General features: G+C 39.8%; 1 protein-coding gene across 1 annotated transcript in view; it reads right to left on the bottom strand.

Moving 5' to 3' along the window:
- Positions 1 to 16,586, bottom strand: part of ankhb (ANKH inorganic pyrophosphate transport regulator b) — a 119,181-nt gene that overhangs the window by 64,549 nt on the left and 38,046 nt on the right. Inside the window, exons 3-5 of the mRNA XM_060825318.1 lie at positions 13,600 to 13,718; positions 11,197 to 11,280; positions 8,861 to 9,031 (exon numbers count right to left, since the gene is read on the bottom strand). Of these exons, the coding sequence (XP_060681301.1) occupies positions 8,861 to 9,031; positions 11,197 to 11,280; positions 13,600 to 13,718 (374 nt within the window). The remainder of the gene's footprint in view (positions 1 to 8,860; positions 9,032 to 11,196; positions 11,281 to 13,599; positions 13,719 to 16,586) is intronic.

Here is a 16,586-nt window from a genome sequence, read left to right as displayed (position 1 = left end):
AGATCTCTGCTGTTTGTGATATATATAAATGACTTAGATGAAAATGTAGATGGGCAGGTTAGTAAGTTTGCAGATAATGCAAAGATTGATGTAGAAGGTTGTCAAAGGATAGAGTCAACACTTTAACTCTCCCTCCCACTCCACCGAGGACATGCAGGTCCTTGGACTCCTCCATCGCCAGAACATAACACGACGGTTGGAGGAAGAGCGCCTCATCTTCCGCCTGGGAACCCTCCAACCACAAGGGATGGCTTATGCTCGAAACGTCGAATTCTCTATTCCTGAGATGCTGCCTGGCCTGCTGTGCTTTGACCAGCAACACATTTGCAGCTGTGATCTCCAGCATCTGCAGACCTCATTTTTTACATGAACTCAGATTTCTCCAGTTTCCTCATTTCCCCTCCCCCCACCTTGTCTCAGTCGATTCCCTCAAACTCAGCACCACCCTCCTAACCTGCAATCTTCTTCCTGACCTCTCCGCCCCCACCCCACTCCGGCCTATCACCCTCACCTTGACCTCCTTCCATTTATCACATCGCCATCGCCCCTCCCCCAAGTCCCTCCTCCCTACCTTTTATCTTAGCCTGCCTGGCACACTCTCCTCATTCCTGATGAAGGGCTCTGGCCCGAAACGTCGAATTCTCTATTCCTGAGATGCTGCCTGGCCTGCTGTGCTTTGACCAGCAACACATTTGCATCTGTGATCTCCAGCATCTGCAGACCTCACTTTTTACTATACTTTGGACACAATTTATAAATAAAAAGATCAAAGGGTCACAACTTATGTGATTGTATTGAACAAACCTAGATGCTATTAAGTCTTTAATCATTAGAATGGACGTGCATGGTTTGAATGATTAATATATAAACCCCAGAATTTCTCCCAAGTCACTGCCGCAAGATATCCTCAGATTTTATCAGAAGCTAATACCTCTGGTCAGACAATGTATTTTATACATTTTAAGGCCATGTTTCAAGTCTGTTTGTATCTGTCAGACTAGTTTTATTTCCAAAAGTAGAAATTTATTAAATGCCATATTGACTGCCTACTGACAGTGTACTTATTGAACAAAATAGAATGTATCTGCAAATACAAATTCATCCTATAGATTTAAAAAAGTGTGCGAGTGAGTGAGTGGGTGAGCGAGCATTCTCGAGAGTGTCCCCCCATCCTCAGGGACGCATCAATGCAGAGTTGCCGAGCAGAGGCGGATAGCCATGAGGATGGCTACAACTGGGATCTTGGATTCATATCACACTATAGGTGATCCCACCGCACTACACATGCTCATATACATGGACACACTTCCACAGAACCCCTGTCGTACACACATTCGCAGTCACTCTCTCAGGCATATACTCCTTCATACTCTCACACATCTATGGGATGAATTTACATTTGCAGATGCATTATGTTTTGTATAACAAGCACAATCTGCAGACAAAGCCAGTCAATACGGCATTTGATAAATTCCTACTTTGGAAATAAAACCAGTCTGACAGATACAAACAGACTTGAAACATGACCTTAAAATTAAAACCAGTCTGACCAGCACTGTCACCTTTATTCTGATAAAACCTGAAGTTATCTTGGGACAGTGACTTGCAAGAAATTCTGAGGTTTACATTAAATCAATCAAAACCTGCACCCTCAATCTAATCAGTTAAAGGCTTAATACTTTTCATATAAGTAAAAGATCAAAGGGTCATACTTATAACTTCTGCATCCAATGTATTCTCTCACTAGCTGCCTGAGGAAGGAGTGGGGGCTCCAAAAGCTTGTGCTTTCAAATAAGCTTGCTGGACCATAACCTGATGTCATGCGATTTCTTACTTTGTCCACCCCAGTCCAACACCAGCATGTCCACATTGTTGTCAAAGGATGCAGCGGGACATAGATCAGTCACAGATATGGGTGGAGAAATGGCAAATGGGAGTTTAATCCAGATTAAGAGAGAGGTGCTGCACTTTGGGAGATCAAAAAGTTAAGGAAAAGTATACAGTTAACAGTAGAACTCTGAACAGCATTGATGTACAGAGGGATTTGGGGTTCAAATCCATAGCTCTCTGAAATTAGTCACACAGGGAGATAGGATGGTAAAGAAGGCATAATGGCACGCTTGCCTTTATTGGTCAGGTAATTGATTATAAGTGTCAGGATGTCATATTGCAGCTTTAAAAGACTTTGGAGAATTATGTTCAATTCTGGTTGCTACATTACAGGAAGGACGTGGAGGCTTTGGAAAGGAAGCAGATGAAGTGGGCGGCACGGTGGCATAGTGGTTAGCACTGCTGCCTCTCAGTGCCTGAGACCTGGGTTCAATTCCCAACTCAGGCGACTGACTGTGTGGAGTTTACACATTCTCCCTGTGTCTGCGTGGGTTTCCTCCGGGTGCTCCGGTTTCCTCCCACTGTCAGATGTGCGGGTTAGGTGAATTGGCCATGCTAAATTGCCCGTAGTGTTAGGTAAGGGGTAAATGTAGGGGTATGGGTGGGTTGCGCTTCGGCGGGTCGGTGTGGACTTGTTGGGCCGAAGGGCCTGTTTCCACACTGTAAGTAATCTAATCTAATCTAAGTATACCAAGGAGAGGCTAGAAGCACTCAGGTTGTTTTCTGTTGAGCAGCAGGGGCTGAGGGGAGACTTGATAGAAGTTTGTAAAATTATGAGATGCATAATTTTATGTTGGTGGCGAGAATCTTTTCCATTGAGTTGAAATCTCGAATAATAGGAGGGCATGCATTTAAGGTGAGGGGGAATGTTCAAAGGAGATGTGAGGGGCAGGTTGTTTTTTAAAAAACAGTGGTAGGAGTCTGGAATGCACTGCCAGGAGTGGTGGTTGAGGCTGATACAATAAAGGACATTTTAGAGACTTTTACATAAGCACAGGAATATGCAAGGAATAGATGGATATGGACTAAGGGCAAACAGAAAGGATTAGTTGCATTTAGCATCATGTTCGGCACAATGTTGTGGGCTGGAGGGCTCTATGTTCTCAGCACCCAAGTAACTAAATGCTGAGAGAATCCTTTTGAACCTTTTTGGCTCACCACCAATTAAGGCCATCAAATGGTCAACCTCAAGGCCATTGCTTTGCTACAAGCCTGATTACCTGTCTTCCCAGCAAGGGAGAGGCTGTCCTGTCTGTTGTGTTAGAGGAAGGGCCTCTAAATTGTATTAATTAGGTGAACTAATCTGGGATCAAGAGCCACTGGGTGGAATTCCTTCCAATTCCCAACCACACCACCCACTAACAAAAAAGGAAAAAAAAACAAACTTTTCTTGCTGGTTAATCCCCAAAACCTTGGGCCTCTGGTGATAATCTCTAGGATCCAGAAACGGCTGGTCTCTGATTGGCTGGCTAGGCGAAAGTGAGGACTGCAGATGCTGGAGAGGAGATTCAAGAGAGTGTGGTGCTGGAAAAGCACAGCAGGTCAGACAGCATCCGAGGAGCAGGTGAATTGACGTTTCAGGCAAAAGCCCTTCATTAGGATAAAAATTGCAGTGGTGCTGGCCAATAAACTTCAAGCTTTCCTTGGGGTGTGATCTCAGAGAATGGAGAGAATTGCAAATGTTGTTCCTTTCTTCAATACAAGGTGTATTTAACTTTACAGATCAATCAGTTTAACCTCAGTGGAGGCTAACAATAGTCTAGGACCAAATTTAAACAGTGACTTGCACACACGCAAATTAATTAGTATTTCAGCATGGATTTGATGAAGACATTTCCCTAACCAATTGAGTTCTTGATGAAATAATACAGGGTTTATGAGAGTAATGTGATTTAAGATGGTTTATGTGATCTAATAAAATCCAATATAAAATATGATTGCCAGACGTATCAAAACTCATGGATTAACATGGCAGTAGCAGCATAAATATAAAGTTGGCAAGGTGACAGAAAACAGCAGTGATTAGATTTTTTTTGGATAGGAGACTGACATATAAGGGTCACCTTTTCTAGTGAAATATTTACTTTTCCATTAGAGTTTGACATTGCTGTCAGGTTAGCACTTGTTGCCTAACAAGTGGCTTCCTGGGCCCTTTCAGAGAAGAGTCAAGCATCAACCATACTGGTGTGGGCCTGGAGTCACAAGGCAGGCAGACCAGGCAAGGTTACATATGAGCCATTCAAGTTTTTATTAAAACTTGAATTTGAAAAACACTTCATTGTCATCATTGCTGGGATTATCTTGATTTTTATTTCTAATCTATTAATTACTGTGGTAGGATTTGACCGCATGGCCCTGGAGCATTAGCCTGGACCCCTGCATGATTCCTTGGTGTCACTACAACTACACCACCACAACCCCTGGATTAATTACTCACAACATGGTGCACAAAGCACAATTTCAAAGTTTGCATATGGCATAATTTGGAAGTATTGGATACCGTGAGGAGGACAGTGATAAACTCCAAGTGGACATAAGCTGATTGAATGAGAAGTGGCATATGAAATTTAATACAGAACAGATTAATTCTGCTAGGAAGAACAACAAGAGGTAATATCAAAAAGGGTACAAAGTGCAGGTAGACATCAGAACATAGTGACCAATAGCAGGAGTAAGCCATTTGGCTCCCCAAGCCTACAGAGCTCTACCATTTGATAAAATCATGGTTGATCTGTGAACTTAACTCCACATTTCAGCTTGCCACCTTAACCATTTATTGTCTGGTTAATAAAAAGTCTGTCTAACTCAGCCTTGAATATATTCTCAATTACTCAGTTGCTCTTGGAAGTAAAGAACTCCAACAATTAAACAGCCCTATGACAGAAGTATTTTTTCATCTTCATCTTAAATGGGAGAACCCTCATTTCAAGTTGTATTATCTTGCCATTCTCAGATGAAACATCCTCTCAACATCTACCCGGTCAAGAATAGAATTTCAGAAATGCTGGATTTCTCCACCATTTTCGGCATTTGTTTCAGATTTCCAGCATCTGGAATATTTTGCTTTTACAAATTTGGGGTTTCACAAATAATAGGTGTAGACTACAAATCCAAGGAAGTTATAACGTAACTTTGTAAAACATTCAAATAAAACAAAGAACTGTGGATGCTGGAAATCTGAAGCAAAAAAACTGCTAGAGAAACTCAGCAGATTTGGCAGCACCTGTGGAGGGAAAGTAGAACCAAATGCTTCGAGTTAAGGGTCATTGGACTCAGTGTTAACTCTGCTTTCTCTCCACAAACGCTCCCAGACCAGCTGGCTTTATCCAACAGTTTCCATTTCAGTTTTTAAAAGAAATACTGATTTGCTTTCAACTAGAGCACTGTGTTCAATTTTGGTCTATGTGCTTTAGGAAGAATTAATGTATTAGAGATGATGCAGAAAACAAAATGAGAATAATTTTGAGGGGATGGACTTCAGTTACATGGTTGGACTGCAGCAATTGGGTCAGTTCTCCTTAGGGTAAAAAATGAGGTCTGCAGATGCTGGAGATCACAGCTGAAAATGTGTTGCTGGTTAAAGCACAGCAGGTTAGGCAGCATCCAAGGAACAGGAAATTCGACGTTTCGGGCTTAAGCCCTTCATCAGGATTCCTGATGAAGGGCTTATGCCCGAAACGTCAAATTTCCTATTCCTTGGATGCTGCCTAACCTGCTGTGCTTTAACCAGCAACACATTTTCAGCTCAGTTCTCCTTAGAACAGGATATTGGCAAGTGATTTGATAAAAGATATTAAAAACTATGAGAAATCTGAACAGAGCATACAAAGCTATTCTTGTGTTCTTCTCGCACCACTAATCCAGAATCTGGTTTCCAGCATCTGCAGTCATTGTTTTTACAAAGCTATTCTTCCCACTGGCAAAAAAGGTGAAGAATGAAACACAGGAGTTAAAAAGTGACTAGGAATATATTCTTAAATTGTGACTTAATATTTTTACATAGCAAGTGTTTGATATGTGCTGCTTGAGAGTACAGTGAAGTCTAAACTGTAGCTTTCAAAAATTACTGGTCAACGGAATCAAGTGCAGGGAACAAGAATAGCTAAAATGCTCTTAGAGAGAGGAAGACAAGTAGAATGAGCTCATCTGTACTGTAATTATTCTTTGTAACCAGTCATGGAATAATAACTCATCCCCAAATTGTTTATAACTGATTCCAAAGTCCTAACAGATCTTTGATTCTATTTTCCACATGCCTTCTGAGTCCATGCATTTATTCAACAGGTTTTTCATCTCTAATGATGCCTTTGTCTCTAATATAACCTCCTTATTCATCCCTATATTGTCTGAATCTGTGCTAGACATTTTTGTATGAGCTGCAATTGCCTTCCAGTTAATCACTGGGTTGACTAAAGCCATCGTCTCTGGCCTGCATTGTAACCCCAGTAATATGAACAAAGATTCCATCCCATTCCCTAGACATCATCTGGGAGTTTCAATTCAACTGTTGACAATTTTAGTACTTTTTCTAACCTCAACTTTAGTTTCTGATACATTTCCTCTTCCTACATATCTTTCCTGCCACAAAGACAGCCTACCTCTACTTGCATAACAATACAAATAATTCCTCCACACACCATTTCCATCAACGCAGTTCATTTACCACTGAAACCCTATACCATATGCTTGTCCCCTCCAGCTTCAATAGATGTTGCTAGCCAATCTTCAAGACCTCCAGTATAAAACTTGAGGCTTATATTTCTTTATGGCTTCAGCCCTTCTGTCCCTAGCATCCTCCAACCCTACAACTGAATTCTCTGCTTGTTTGATTCTGGCTTTTTGTGAATTTCATCTCCCTTTGCTCAATAAATGGGGTCTATGCTTTCTACTACCCAGTTCCCTCAAACTAGGATTCTCTCCATTAATCTCTTCTGCTCTCCAGCTCTACTTTAAGATGCCTCTTAAAATCTAACCTTTTTGACTCAGTTTTTTGGCCATCTCCGTCACCACCTTTGGATTGCTGTCAAACTTTTAGCTAAACACTTCTGAGAAATGCCTTGACATGATTTTTAACTAAGTCTATGGATAAATTAAATAATGTTTAGACAGACAACAATCTGCTGCTTATTTTTAAAATTGCTGAGAAATTCAAGTTGGCAGCCAAGTTGGATAATCTCATGTGAATTGATACGCTGTTTTTAAACAAGCAAATAAAATGACAGACCTATCCTTTAAACACTTTGATTGCATCAAAAAGTTAACACAGTACGAATTCAAAACAAAATTGGCCAAGTGTTTCAGAATGATGACACTGTTGCATTTAGGGCAGAGTATGTTTGAAAGTTTGGCACTGACACAAGATTTGCATCATCTTAAGCTGGGTTTATATAAATTACAAAGAGGTCTACAGAGGAACCTCGATTATCCGAAAATCAATTATCCAAATTTTGGATTATCCAGAAGAAGATATCTAGGTCCCGCAAAAACATTATATCAAAGAGGTAAGTGTATTCGATTTACTTGTACTGAAGAACATGCAAAATCGCTGGCTAAAACACAAGCACTCAAGCATCAACAACTGGATAATTTTTAGCTGAGTTAGTTACACAAGCCTTTGCAAAGAGTTAGTGTTTTACCGTATTCCCATCACTTTACCAGGCCGTTTCGAAAACGAAAATGGCCGAGAAAGCAAACGCATGCGCGAGGCAGTGCTTCGGTCTTTGTCACGGCACAGTTCCCGGAAACTGACAAATGCTCTTGTGATTGGAGAAACTGTTCGGGACGTTATTTAATGCTGGGAATTCTTAGAGTATTTATGTGATAGTAAGGGTTCAGTCCTTCTCAGTTTAACCTGTAATTTGCAGAATGCAAAGACTAGCTTGTTTAAATAGCAGACTCATTAAAATTATAGATTTAATCAAATTCTCCGGTGGAGCACAGCACGAGACCAGTATGGCTTCCCTTGTTTAAGGGAAAATCGATTATCCAAATAATCAATTATCCGAACGAAACAGTGCATGCCCATCTCATTTGGATAATCGAGGTTCCTCCGATTCTCGTCAGTTTATAATACAAAGACTAGAATGCTGGTCAGAGTATTGAGATATAGGAGTTGGGAGCTCACGTTATGGTTGCACAGGACATTGGTAAGGCCACTTTTGAAATATTGCGTGCAATTCTGGGGTCCTTCCTATCAGAAAGATGTTGTGAAACTTGAAAGGGTTCAGAAAAGATTTAAAGGATGCTGCCAGGATTGGAGGATTTGAGCTATGGGGAAAGGCTGAATAGGCTAGGGCTGTTTTTTTTTTCTGGAGCATCAGAGGCTGAGGAGTGACCGCAGAGGTTTATAAAATCATAAGAGGCATGGATAGGATAAATAAACAAGATCTTTTCCTTGGGGTGGGTGAGTCCAGAAATAGAGGACATAGGTTTAAAGCGAGGGTGGAAAGATGCATGAGGGACCTAAGGGGCAATGTTTTCATGCAGATTGTTGTGCATGTATGGAATGAGCTGCCAGAGAAAGTAGTGGAGGCTGGTCCAATTGCAACATTTAAAAAAGGCATCTGGATGGGTATACAAATAGTAAGGGTTGACAGAGATATGGGCCAAGTGCTGGCAAATGGGACTGCATGGTCGGCATTGATGAGTTGGACTGGACTGAAGGGTCTGCTTCAGTGTTGTACATCTCGGTGACTTTAGGACGATGTTATAGTGCTACTTGAAGCTGAGAGAAAAATTATACCACAAACCATGAAATAATTACAAACCTGAAACATCAGATTCATTAAAACATTGCAAAGTCCAGCTGCGTGTCTGTAAAGCAGAGCTGAAGCATGCTGTCCAAAGATTCTCATACTGATACGCAAGGCCATTTTAACACTTTCTATATTATGCCATTCAATGTTCAGTCTACCGTGCCCATTACACTATTCAAAATCTTTTCCTGTTGCTAAGTGAGCTTAATATTTACCCCCATTTCAGGTCCACTTCTCTCAGGAATGATGTCATGCACATTTTTATAATATCCAAGCCCCACCATGGTAAAACGGACCATCACTCCCATGTACAAGGCCAGAATTGGAATCAGAAGAGGCTCTGTGCATTCTAGATGACTGTACAGCAAAATGGATACAAATACAATCTGGAAAGAAAAGAAAGGTTAAGCGAAACACCAGCTTCTGGCTTGGCAATAGTTAAACGAATGTGAAGCACATGTTAATAAGCACACAAAGGCAGAAATCATTTGGCTACCAACCTCTTGTAATACTGATTTTACAAAGTTAATTATATTCCATTAACAGACTACATTTTACATAAACACTTTGGAGCATTTTATGTTGGATGTGTTACATAAATGTGAGTGGTCAATATGTCACTACGATAGTGGCAACAGAGTTCAATTTAAGAAGAAAGTATTATTGACGGAGTTTGAGGAAGTGAAACATCTTTCCACTTGCATCATATGGATTTACACATGTGCAATACAGGTCAACGTCTACCTAGCCAGCTGCTTTTCTTCTCTCAATTTGCTGCTTTAAATCTTTAGATTCCATCCTGATTTTCTCATCTCCTTGTGTGTGATGAAGTGGAAAGACGTAGAGTGATGCACAGTTCTATTCTATGACTGTCAGGCAATATAGAGGACAGCTACAAACATGGTCCACATGTTAACAGGGCGAGCAGTAAAAGGATTGCTAATAGGAAGTGAGCATTCAAAATGAGTTTTATAGATTTTTCAGAAGTGTGTAGAAGACAGTCTGCAAAAAAAATTAACATAACAATACTTAATCTAAGTCAGCTGGATGTGAAGGGGAAAGCTCAATAAGTTTAAGACAGAATTCAGAAATTATATTGTGCTAAAGAAAATGATCAATGGCTTAACTCAGCTGTCAGGAATAGTTGTTGAGGATCATAAGAGGAGATGTCGTACTAAGATATTAAGGTTCATATTCTGGAAAGAAGAATCAAATTGACCTTCATCCAAATCAATAGCAATGACTCAAATTCAGAACACTTCACATTTTTATTAGGAGTAGTGAAAGGTCTCTCATCACTTTAATCACTTCTTAAGAATCAAAGAATGGCTCAATAACCTGTGAAATTGGTCTCTCCTTCATACATATAACTAATACACCATTTCAAAGTCACTATCTTTCCAGTTTGTTGTTTGTATCTCATTCCTTGTACAGGTCTCTCAGTCAAAAATGTTAAAACTTTCAATTCAGACCTCAAGGAAAGGCCAATGTTTACATTCAGTATTGGTTATGCAATGTCAGTTTGAGCACAACTCTGCCATCATATAGAATTTGCTGCGTTATTCTACAGAAAGGATCTTAAATGAAAGATTAGTTGCTACAGGAGATCCTTAAAAACACATTCAAACAATGAGAATCTGTGCTTTATATCCAATAATAACTTGCCTCTTGGCACGTGTCACAGAATTTGATCATTATATCAGCATTGGCTCTCCAAGTATTACAACAGAATACCATTCTCCTGCCTTTTCTCCATATCCTTGCACGTTGCTTTCATTCAAACAGTAATCAAACGCCCTCTTGAATGTCTCAACAGATTCTTTGCCTATCAAACTTCTAGGCACTGAATTCCAGACCTGAACCACTCATTGCGTGAATAAGACGTTTTCTCACAGCACACGTGTTACTTTTGGAAATCAAATCGTGTGCCCTCTCATTCTCGATCCTTTTACAAGCAGGAACACAGATTTCCCTGCCTACCCTATCCAGAACTCTTTAGGATTTTAAGAACTTCTTTCAGACCTCCCCTTAGACGTCTTCACTCCAAGGAAGCAGTCTCAACCTCCTCAATCTACCCCCATAGCGGAATCATTTTTGTCAATCTCCTCTGTGTTCTCTTGATTGTATTCACACCCTTACTGTACAGAACCTAGAATTGTACACAATACTTCTGTTGATGTCTAACAAGTGTTTTGTTCAGCATAACCACCGTGCTCTCATACTCTATGCTCCTACTAATAAAGCCCAGGATACTGTGACCATATTTCCAGAGTACAAAAGTATAACTTATAGAATTCAGAATGGATCACTGAGTTACAGTGGGTATGTATTTTGGTTAAGACAGCCGTCCAGCAAAACATAATTAAAATCTTTATGAATTTTTTTTTAATTCACTCCACTTATAATGCTCATACATCAGAAGAACTTTATGAAGGAATTCAAGGCAAGAATATAATTAGAATTGTTTTAGATGCAGATAATAAGCTTTAAAACCTTATTTTCCCCTTTTCCTCTTCGCAAGTCTTTGAAGGCAGAAATCAATGATCTTTACCTGAGCAATGACATCTGAAACAGACGCACAGCCCACCAATAAACTGTACTTATGTTTCAGCAGAATGCCAGCATGGGTCCATGCCTAAAAACAAAAAAAAAGGTGTTAAATACAAATAATTCAGGTCACATTTCCATTGAAGATCAGCAATACAAGATGAGCTTCCAACTATTGGGTATACAAATAGATTTATACATTCAAGCCATTGCATAACCAGTTCCCATTGATGCTAATGGGATAGCATATCCATTTATGTAGAACTTCTGCCCAGAGCAAAAGGTCATTAAGGTCTTTTTTTTCATTGCAGTTTTAGGGTGGGAGGAAGAAAGCAAGACTTCCTTCACTTTCTTGCTGTATTGTTTTCCTTAGTTTCTTGCTCAACCACATCAAACTGATAAATAGCTCTGAATCTATTGTCAATAAAGCCAGTTACCAGTAAATCTCATACAGTCATAGGGATCTACAGCACAGCAAAAGGCCCTTTGGCACATTGCATCCGCGCCAATCAAATATAACCACTTAACTAGTCTAATCAAGGATTATTTCCAACCTGGAACTCTCCTGCATTTTCCCTTCCCTGTTTGGCAGAGACTACACTGTACTTAAAACTCCAAGAACAGTAAGAGAGTTAAATGAGTTTCTGTATATATCTAACTGTTTAGTTGGGCAAGTGAATGCAGGTGAGAACAGTACTCAGCTCTCCTGTCACACACCTCATATTCAATGCCAACATAACAGATAAGGCCAGCGGAGGTCCTGGAAAACATTTATAAAATCAGTTTCTATGATATAGCAGGGAAAGAAAGCTCTAGGGGAAGAGAAAAATAAACAAAGCTAAACAAAGTTCAATCCTGTAAGAGGGTTATCTGAATTCTGCTAAACTGAAATTCCTGAGTTTCAGTATAATGGGCGAAATTATCATCTTGCTGAAACTGTGTAAGGTTTGTATGAAATCTGCATTCCATAATGATTAAGCCCATCGATCGTACACACCATTATGTAAGAATCACAAATCCTGAACCTGTCAGCACAAGCAAAAATTCAAAGTTATACAAAATTTCTTCACATGCTTTCTCATGAGAATCACTCGAATAAGCGCAGATTAGATATGCCTGAACAGGAAACAGAATATAGTATCTTCCCAGGTTGGCATGAACAAATGTTCTACTTACAGTTGTAACATGTTTTTCCAACCAGTGGAGATCTTTTGCCATTTGCATTATAAATAATTCCAGGGCTTCATCACAAAATTGTTCATAGATTGAGATTTAATCCATTGAAGGTACATTAAACTGCTTTGTCTACATATTCATGCACGTCCTAATGAGTGGTCATAATGAGATAATAACTTATGGTTATCAAGCAAGCCCAATTTGTGAATGTGCTTTTAGGATACTGCAGTCATTTTAAGTTTCAAGAAAAATCCTCTTGCATAGCACAAAATGATTTTTTTCCAGACATTGTCAACGATCCTACTCAGAGTTTAAATATCCCCAGGTGTATTCCCTTGCACCTGTACTCTGAGTGTTCGGGAACTAATAGGGTACAATGCATTCCTGGACAAGTACACCCAGTCAATGCTTATCTGAAACACATTCTAGCATAACTGCAATATAAATGAAGAGAACAATCAGGTTTGTAGCATTTATAATTGCAGAAACATTTGCAGAGGGAATTAATAAACAGGTGACATTGAATGACTTGCATTTTCCACAAGAGATTAGGGAATTTCCTGAGCAGCAACCAGAGACAGAAATGTTACTGGAGTATTGCGATGTACTAAGGTGCTGTGGAGTTGGGAAGTTGTGGAGATGTGTACAGAAGAGGTGGCATTTTGCTCTTATTTTACATGTGTCAGCATCTAATCAGACACCAGTTGGCAGAATTTCACACAGATACAGTGCACTCTCTTTGGCTGAAATGTTGGGGGGCAAGTCTGTCTCCTTTTAGTTGGTTTACCTGCAGCCATCCAGGAGGAAGCCCCGACTCAAAGCCAGCTAATAATCATCTTTTCATCTCAGGTTTTCCAGTTTACTATTTACCACATCACCAATTTACATGTTACCTGCAAATTTACTGATTAAAACATTATACATTTGTGTGCAGATCATTAATGTACACTACAAACAGCAAGGGACCCAATACCAAACCCTGTGGTAAACCACTGAACACAGGCTTTCAGTTACAAAAATATCCTGGATGGGATGCAGAGGAGATTCACCTCTGATAGGCACATCTTAATCATTTATGTAAATGACAAAAAGCAGTGGCTCAACCACCAATCCTTGCAGCACACTGCTGGTCACATAATGATAGGTTCATAAGAAAAATCAATATTTGCCTTTCACTGCATAATACAAGAACTTAAGCAACACATCATAAAATTAAAGACCTTAAATTTACCAAGGAATCCAGCATTGGGAATGCAGCCAGGTATAGGAAGGCCTTTCTTGTTTTACTTCCCACAGAGTCATTCACATGATGTAATTTGTTAATAATGTAATATCCCAGATCTGTATATGCTGAAAACAGACAGAAAAAAAGTATTAAATTGAGCACAAAGTCATAGCTAACAGCTGACTGACCACTATAAAAAGGTTTGAAGGATCATTTTCTCTAACTCCATTTTAAAATAAAGTCTTTGAAATGTAGTCTGTTAGCTATAAAGTCTATTACAGTACTGAAATTGTACCTAAAGCTATGTAATAGTCAAAATATCTAAAGATTACCCTGCAGTGAAGGAATCAGTATAGCAAATAGTTTGCCCTTATATACACACAAGTCTAGTATACAGACTCAAACCAGGGTTGTCTCATTTATTAATAATACATTATTTGGGAGTTACTGTATTTAAAGTGGTGAGTAGCCATCGTTAACGCAAGCCAAAAAAGGTTATTCTGTTGGGATTGCATGGTATACAATGTTTCCATAAATAAAAGCCTGCAAGTACTTAAAAGATTAGGTTCCATGCAACATATGACAGTTTACTGAAATAGAACACATCGACAACTTTAAAAATCAACAAAAACTTGTATATTCTTTTTGTTAAGTATTCATGTTTATCAGAAAGCAAGTGTTAATCATATTGCAAAATGGAACAAATTCCTGTTTGATCCTGGAATATCCTAATCAGATCAACAGTGGTATGGCCAGTGGTAAAGTGACATTCTCTGTACCCATGATTTGGACATGCCAGTGTTGGGCAGGGATGTACAAAGTTAAAAATCACACAACACCAGGTTATAGTCCAACAGGTTTAATTGGAAGCACACTAGCTTTCGGAGCGTCGCTCCTTCACCACCTGATTAAGGAGTGGTGCTCTGAAAGCTAGTGTGCTTCCGATTAAACCTGTTGGACTATAACCTGGTGTTGTGTGATTTTTATCTTCTCTGCACCCATGTACTACTATTTTAAATAGCAACCTCTATTGTACCCACATTAATTTTTTTCTGATCATGCAAGGCAGCCATTCTTCTGTCCTAACAAATCAGAATTTTGTAAAAAATCATGTATTGTGATTTAACATACAACCTATAGCAGTACAGCACAGGAACAGGCCCTTCAGCCCACAAGGTCTGTACCAACTATGATGCTATTCGAAACTAATCTCATCTGCTTGCATACAAGTCCATAACCCTCTATTCCCTGCCTGTTAATGTATCGGTCTTAAATTCTGCTATCGTCTCCGCTTCTATGATGTCCCCTGGCAGCACACATCAGACATGTAACAACGTTAAAAAAAACTTTTCCTCACCCACCTAACATCCATGTCCTTTAGTACTCGACATTTCCACCCTTGAGAAAAAAAAAGACTGCGACTAAGCATACATCTAACCACTTGTCCCAAAGACTTTAGACACTTAACGTTGGCCCTCAGCATCCGACACTAACAAAAACAATCCAATTTTGTCCAACCTCTTCTTATGGCTAATACACACAAATCCAAACCGCATCCTAGTAAACCTCTTGTAGCCTCTTCCCTATAGTGTGATGACCAGTACTGCACACAATACTGGTCTAGTTTTGTGTAGTTCCAACATGACATGTCAATTTTTATTCTCAATCCCCAGACCAATGAGGGTAATCATTGCCATCTTTACCACCTTATCTACGGTGTTGCCACTTTCAGGAAGCTATGGGCTTGCACTCCAAGATCCCACTGAACACTAATGCTGCCATTTCCTGTGCACTTTCCTCAAATTTGTTTGTGATGCATTCATTGGAAATGTGGGGAAAACATGCCAAACTCAACATAGCCCTTTGGTTGGCAGAAATTTTCACCTTATTAGTTTGGGTTGGCATTGAAAGCTAAGGCCCAAGAAATGTATTAAACCACGTACTTGCATCCATGGAGCAACAAATGCTACTGGCAGTTATCACTCATACTAGATTGTTTTTGAGAGATGGTGGTGAACCTTCTTGAACTGCTGCACTTCACATGGTGTGGAACACCCGCAGTGCTGTTCCAGCATTTCAGGATTTTGATTCATCAGCGATGAAGGAATGGTGTTGTAATTCTCAGTTAGGATGATGTGTGACTCGAACAGGCATTTTCAGTGCTGTATTTTCTGTCCTCCAGCTTTCAGGTGGTAGGGATCATCAATGTAGAAGATAATTCATATACAAAATGAATGATAGGTCTTTAGGGAGTACTGAGAAGAAAGATTGTACAAGTGGTGTATAAAATGGGGTACAAGTCCATAGACCCCGGAAGATATCAGCACAGTTAGGCTGCTAAAGGTGGCATGTGGGATATTTGCTTTCAATAGCCAAGGCATAGAACTTCTGAGCAAAGAGACCTTGTTACAACTTTAGAAAATATTGTTTCAGCTACATGCGGAATACTATGCGCAAACCTGGTTGCCAAACCGTCAGAAAGTTGAGACTGCAGTGGAGACGGTGCAGAGGAGATTCATCAGGATGTTTCCAGGATGCGGAACTGACTTTAGTTATGAAGAGAGACTGCATAAGCTGTTCTCCCTGGAGCAGAAAAAGCCGAGTGCAAATCTGATTGTTTACAAAATGATAAGGTGCATAGACTGAGTAGATCATGAGAATGATGTCTAAAGAGCAGACTTTTAAAAGGTGAGGAGCTAATGGCTTAGAGGAGATTGATGGAAAGATTTTTCTCATCCAGGTAGATATGGTAGTTGTTGACTTGAGGTTGGACTATCACCACCAGAGGAGCTTTGAGAAGGTTCATTCGTGAGTCTCTACAGCAGGAAACCTAGTTCTGGCTGCATGAATATTAAACAGGATGTGCAGAGAGATGGGAAATAATCTTTTAATTGATAGTGAAGTAACATCGTCATCACTTTCCACATCTGTCACTCAAAACTCCATGTCTGAGTAAGTGTCCTGCTCCTATACCAGCTCAAAGGCCTCCAGTT

The sequence above is a fragment of the Hemiscyllium ocellatum genome, chromosome 5 (assembly GCF_020745735.1).
Source record: "Hemiscyllium ocellatum isolate sHemOce1 chromosome 5, sHemOce1.pat.X.cur, whole genome shotgun sequence".
Taxonomy (NCBI): domain Eukaryota; kingdom Metazoa; phylum Chordata; class Chondrichthyes; order Orectolobiformes; family Hemiscylliidae; genus Hemiscyllium; species Hemiscyllium ocellatum.
The sequence above is the reverse complement of the archived record's forward strand: the minus strand, read 5'-3'. Positions and strand labels throughout refer to the sequence as shown.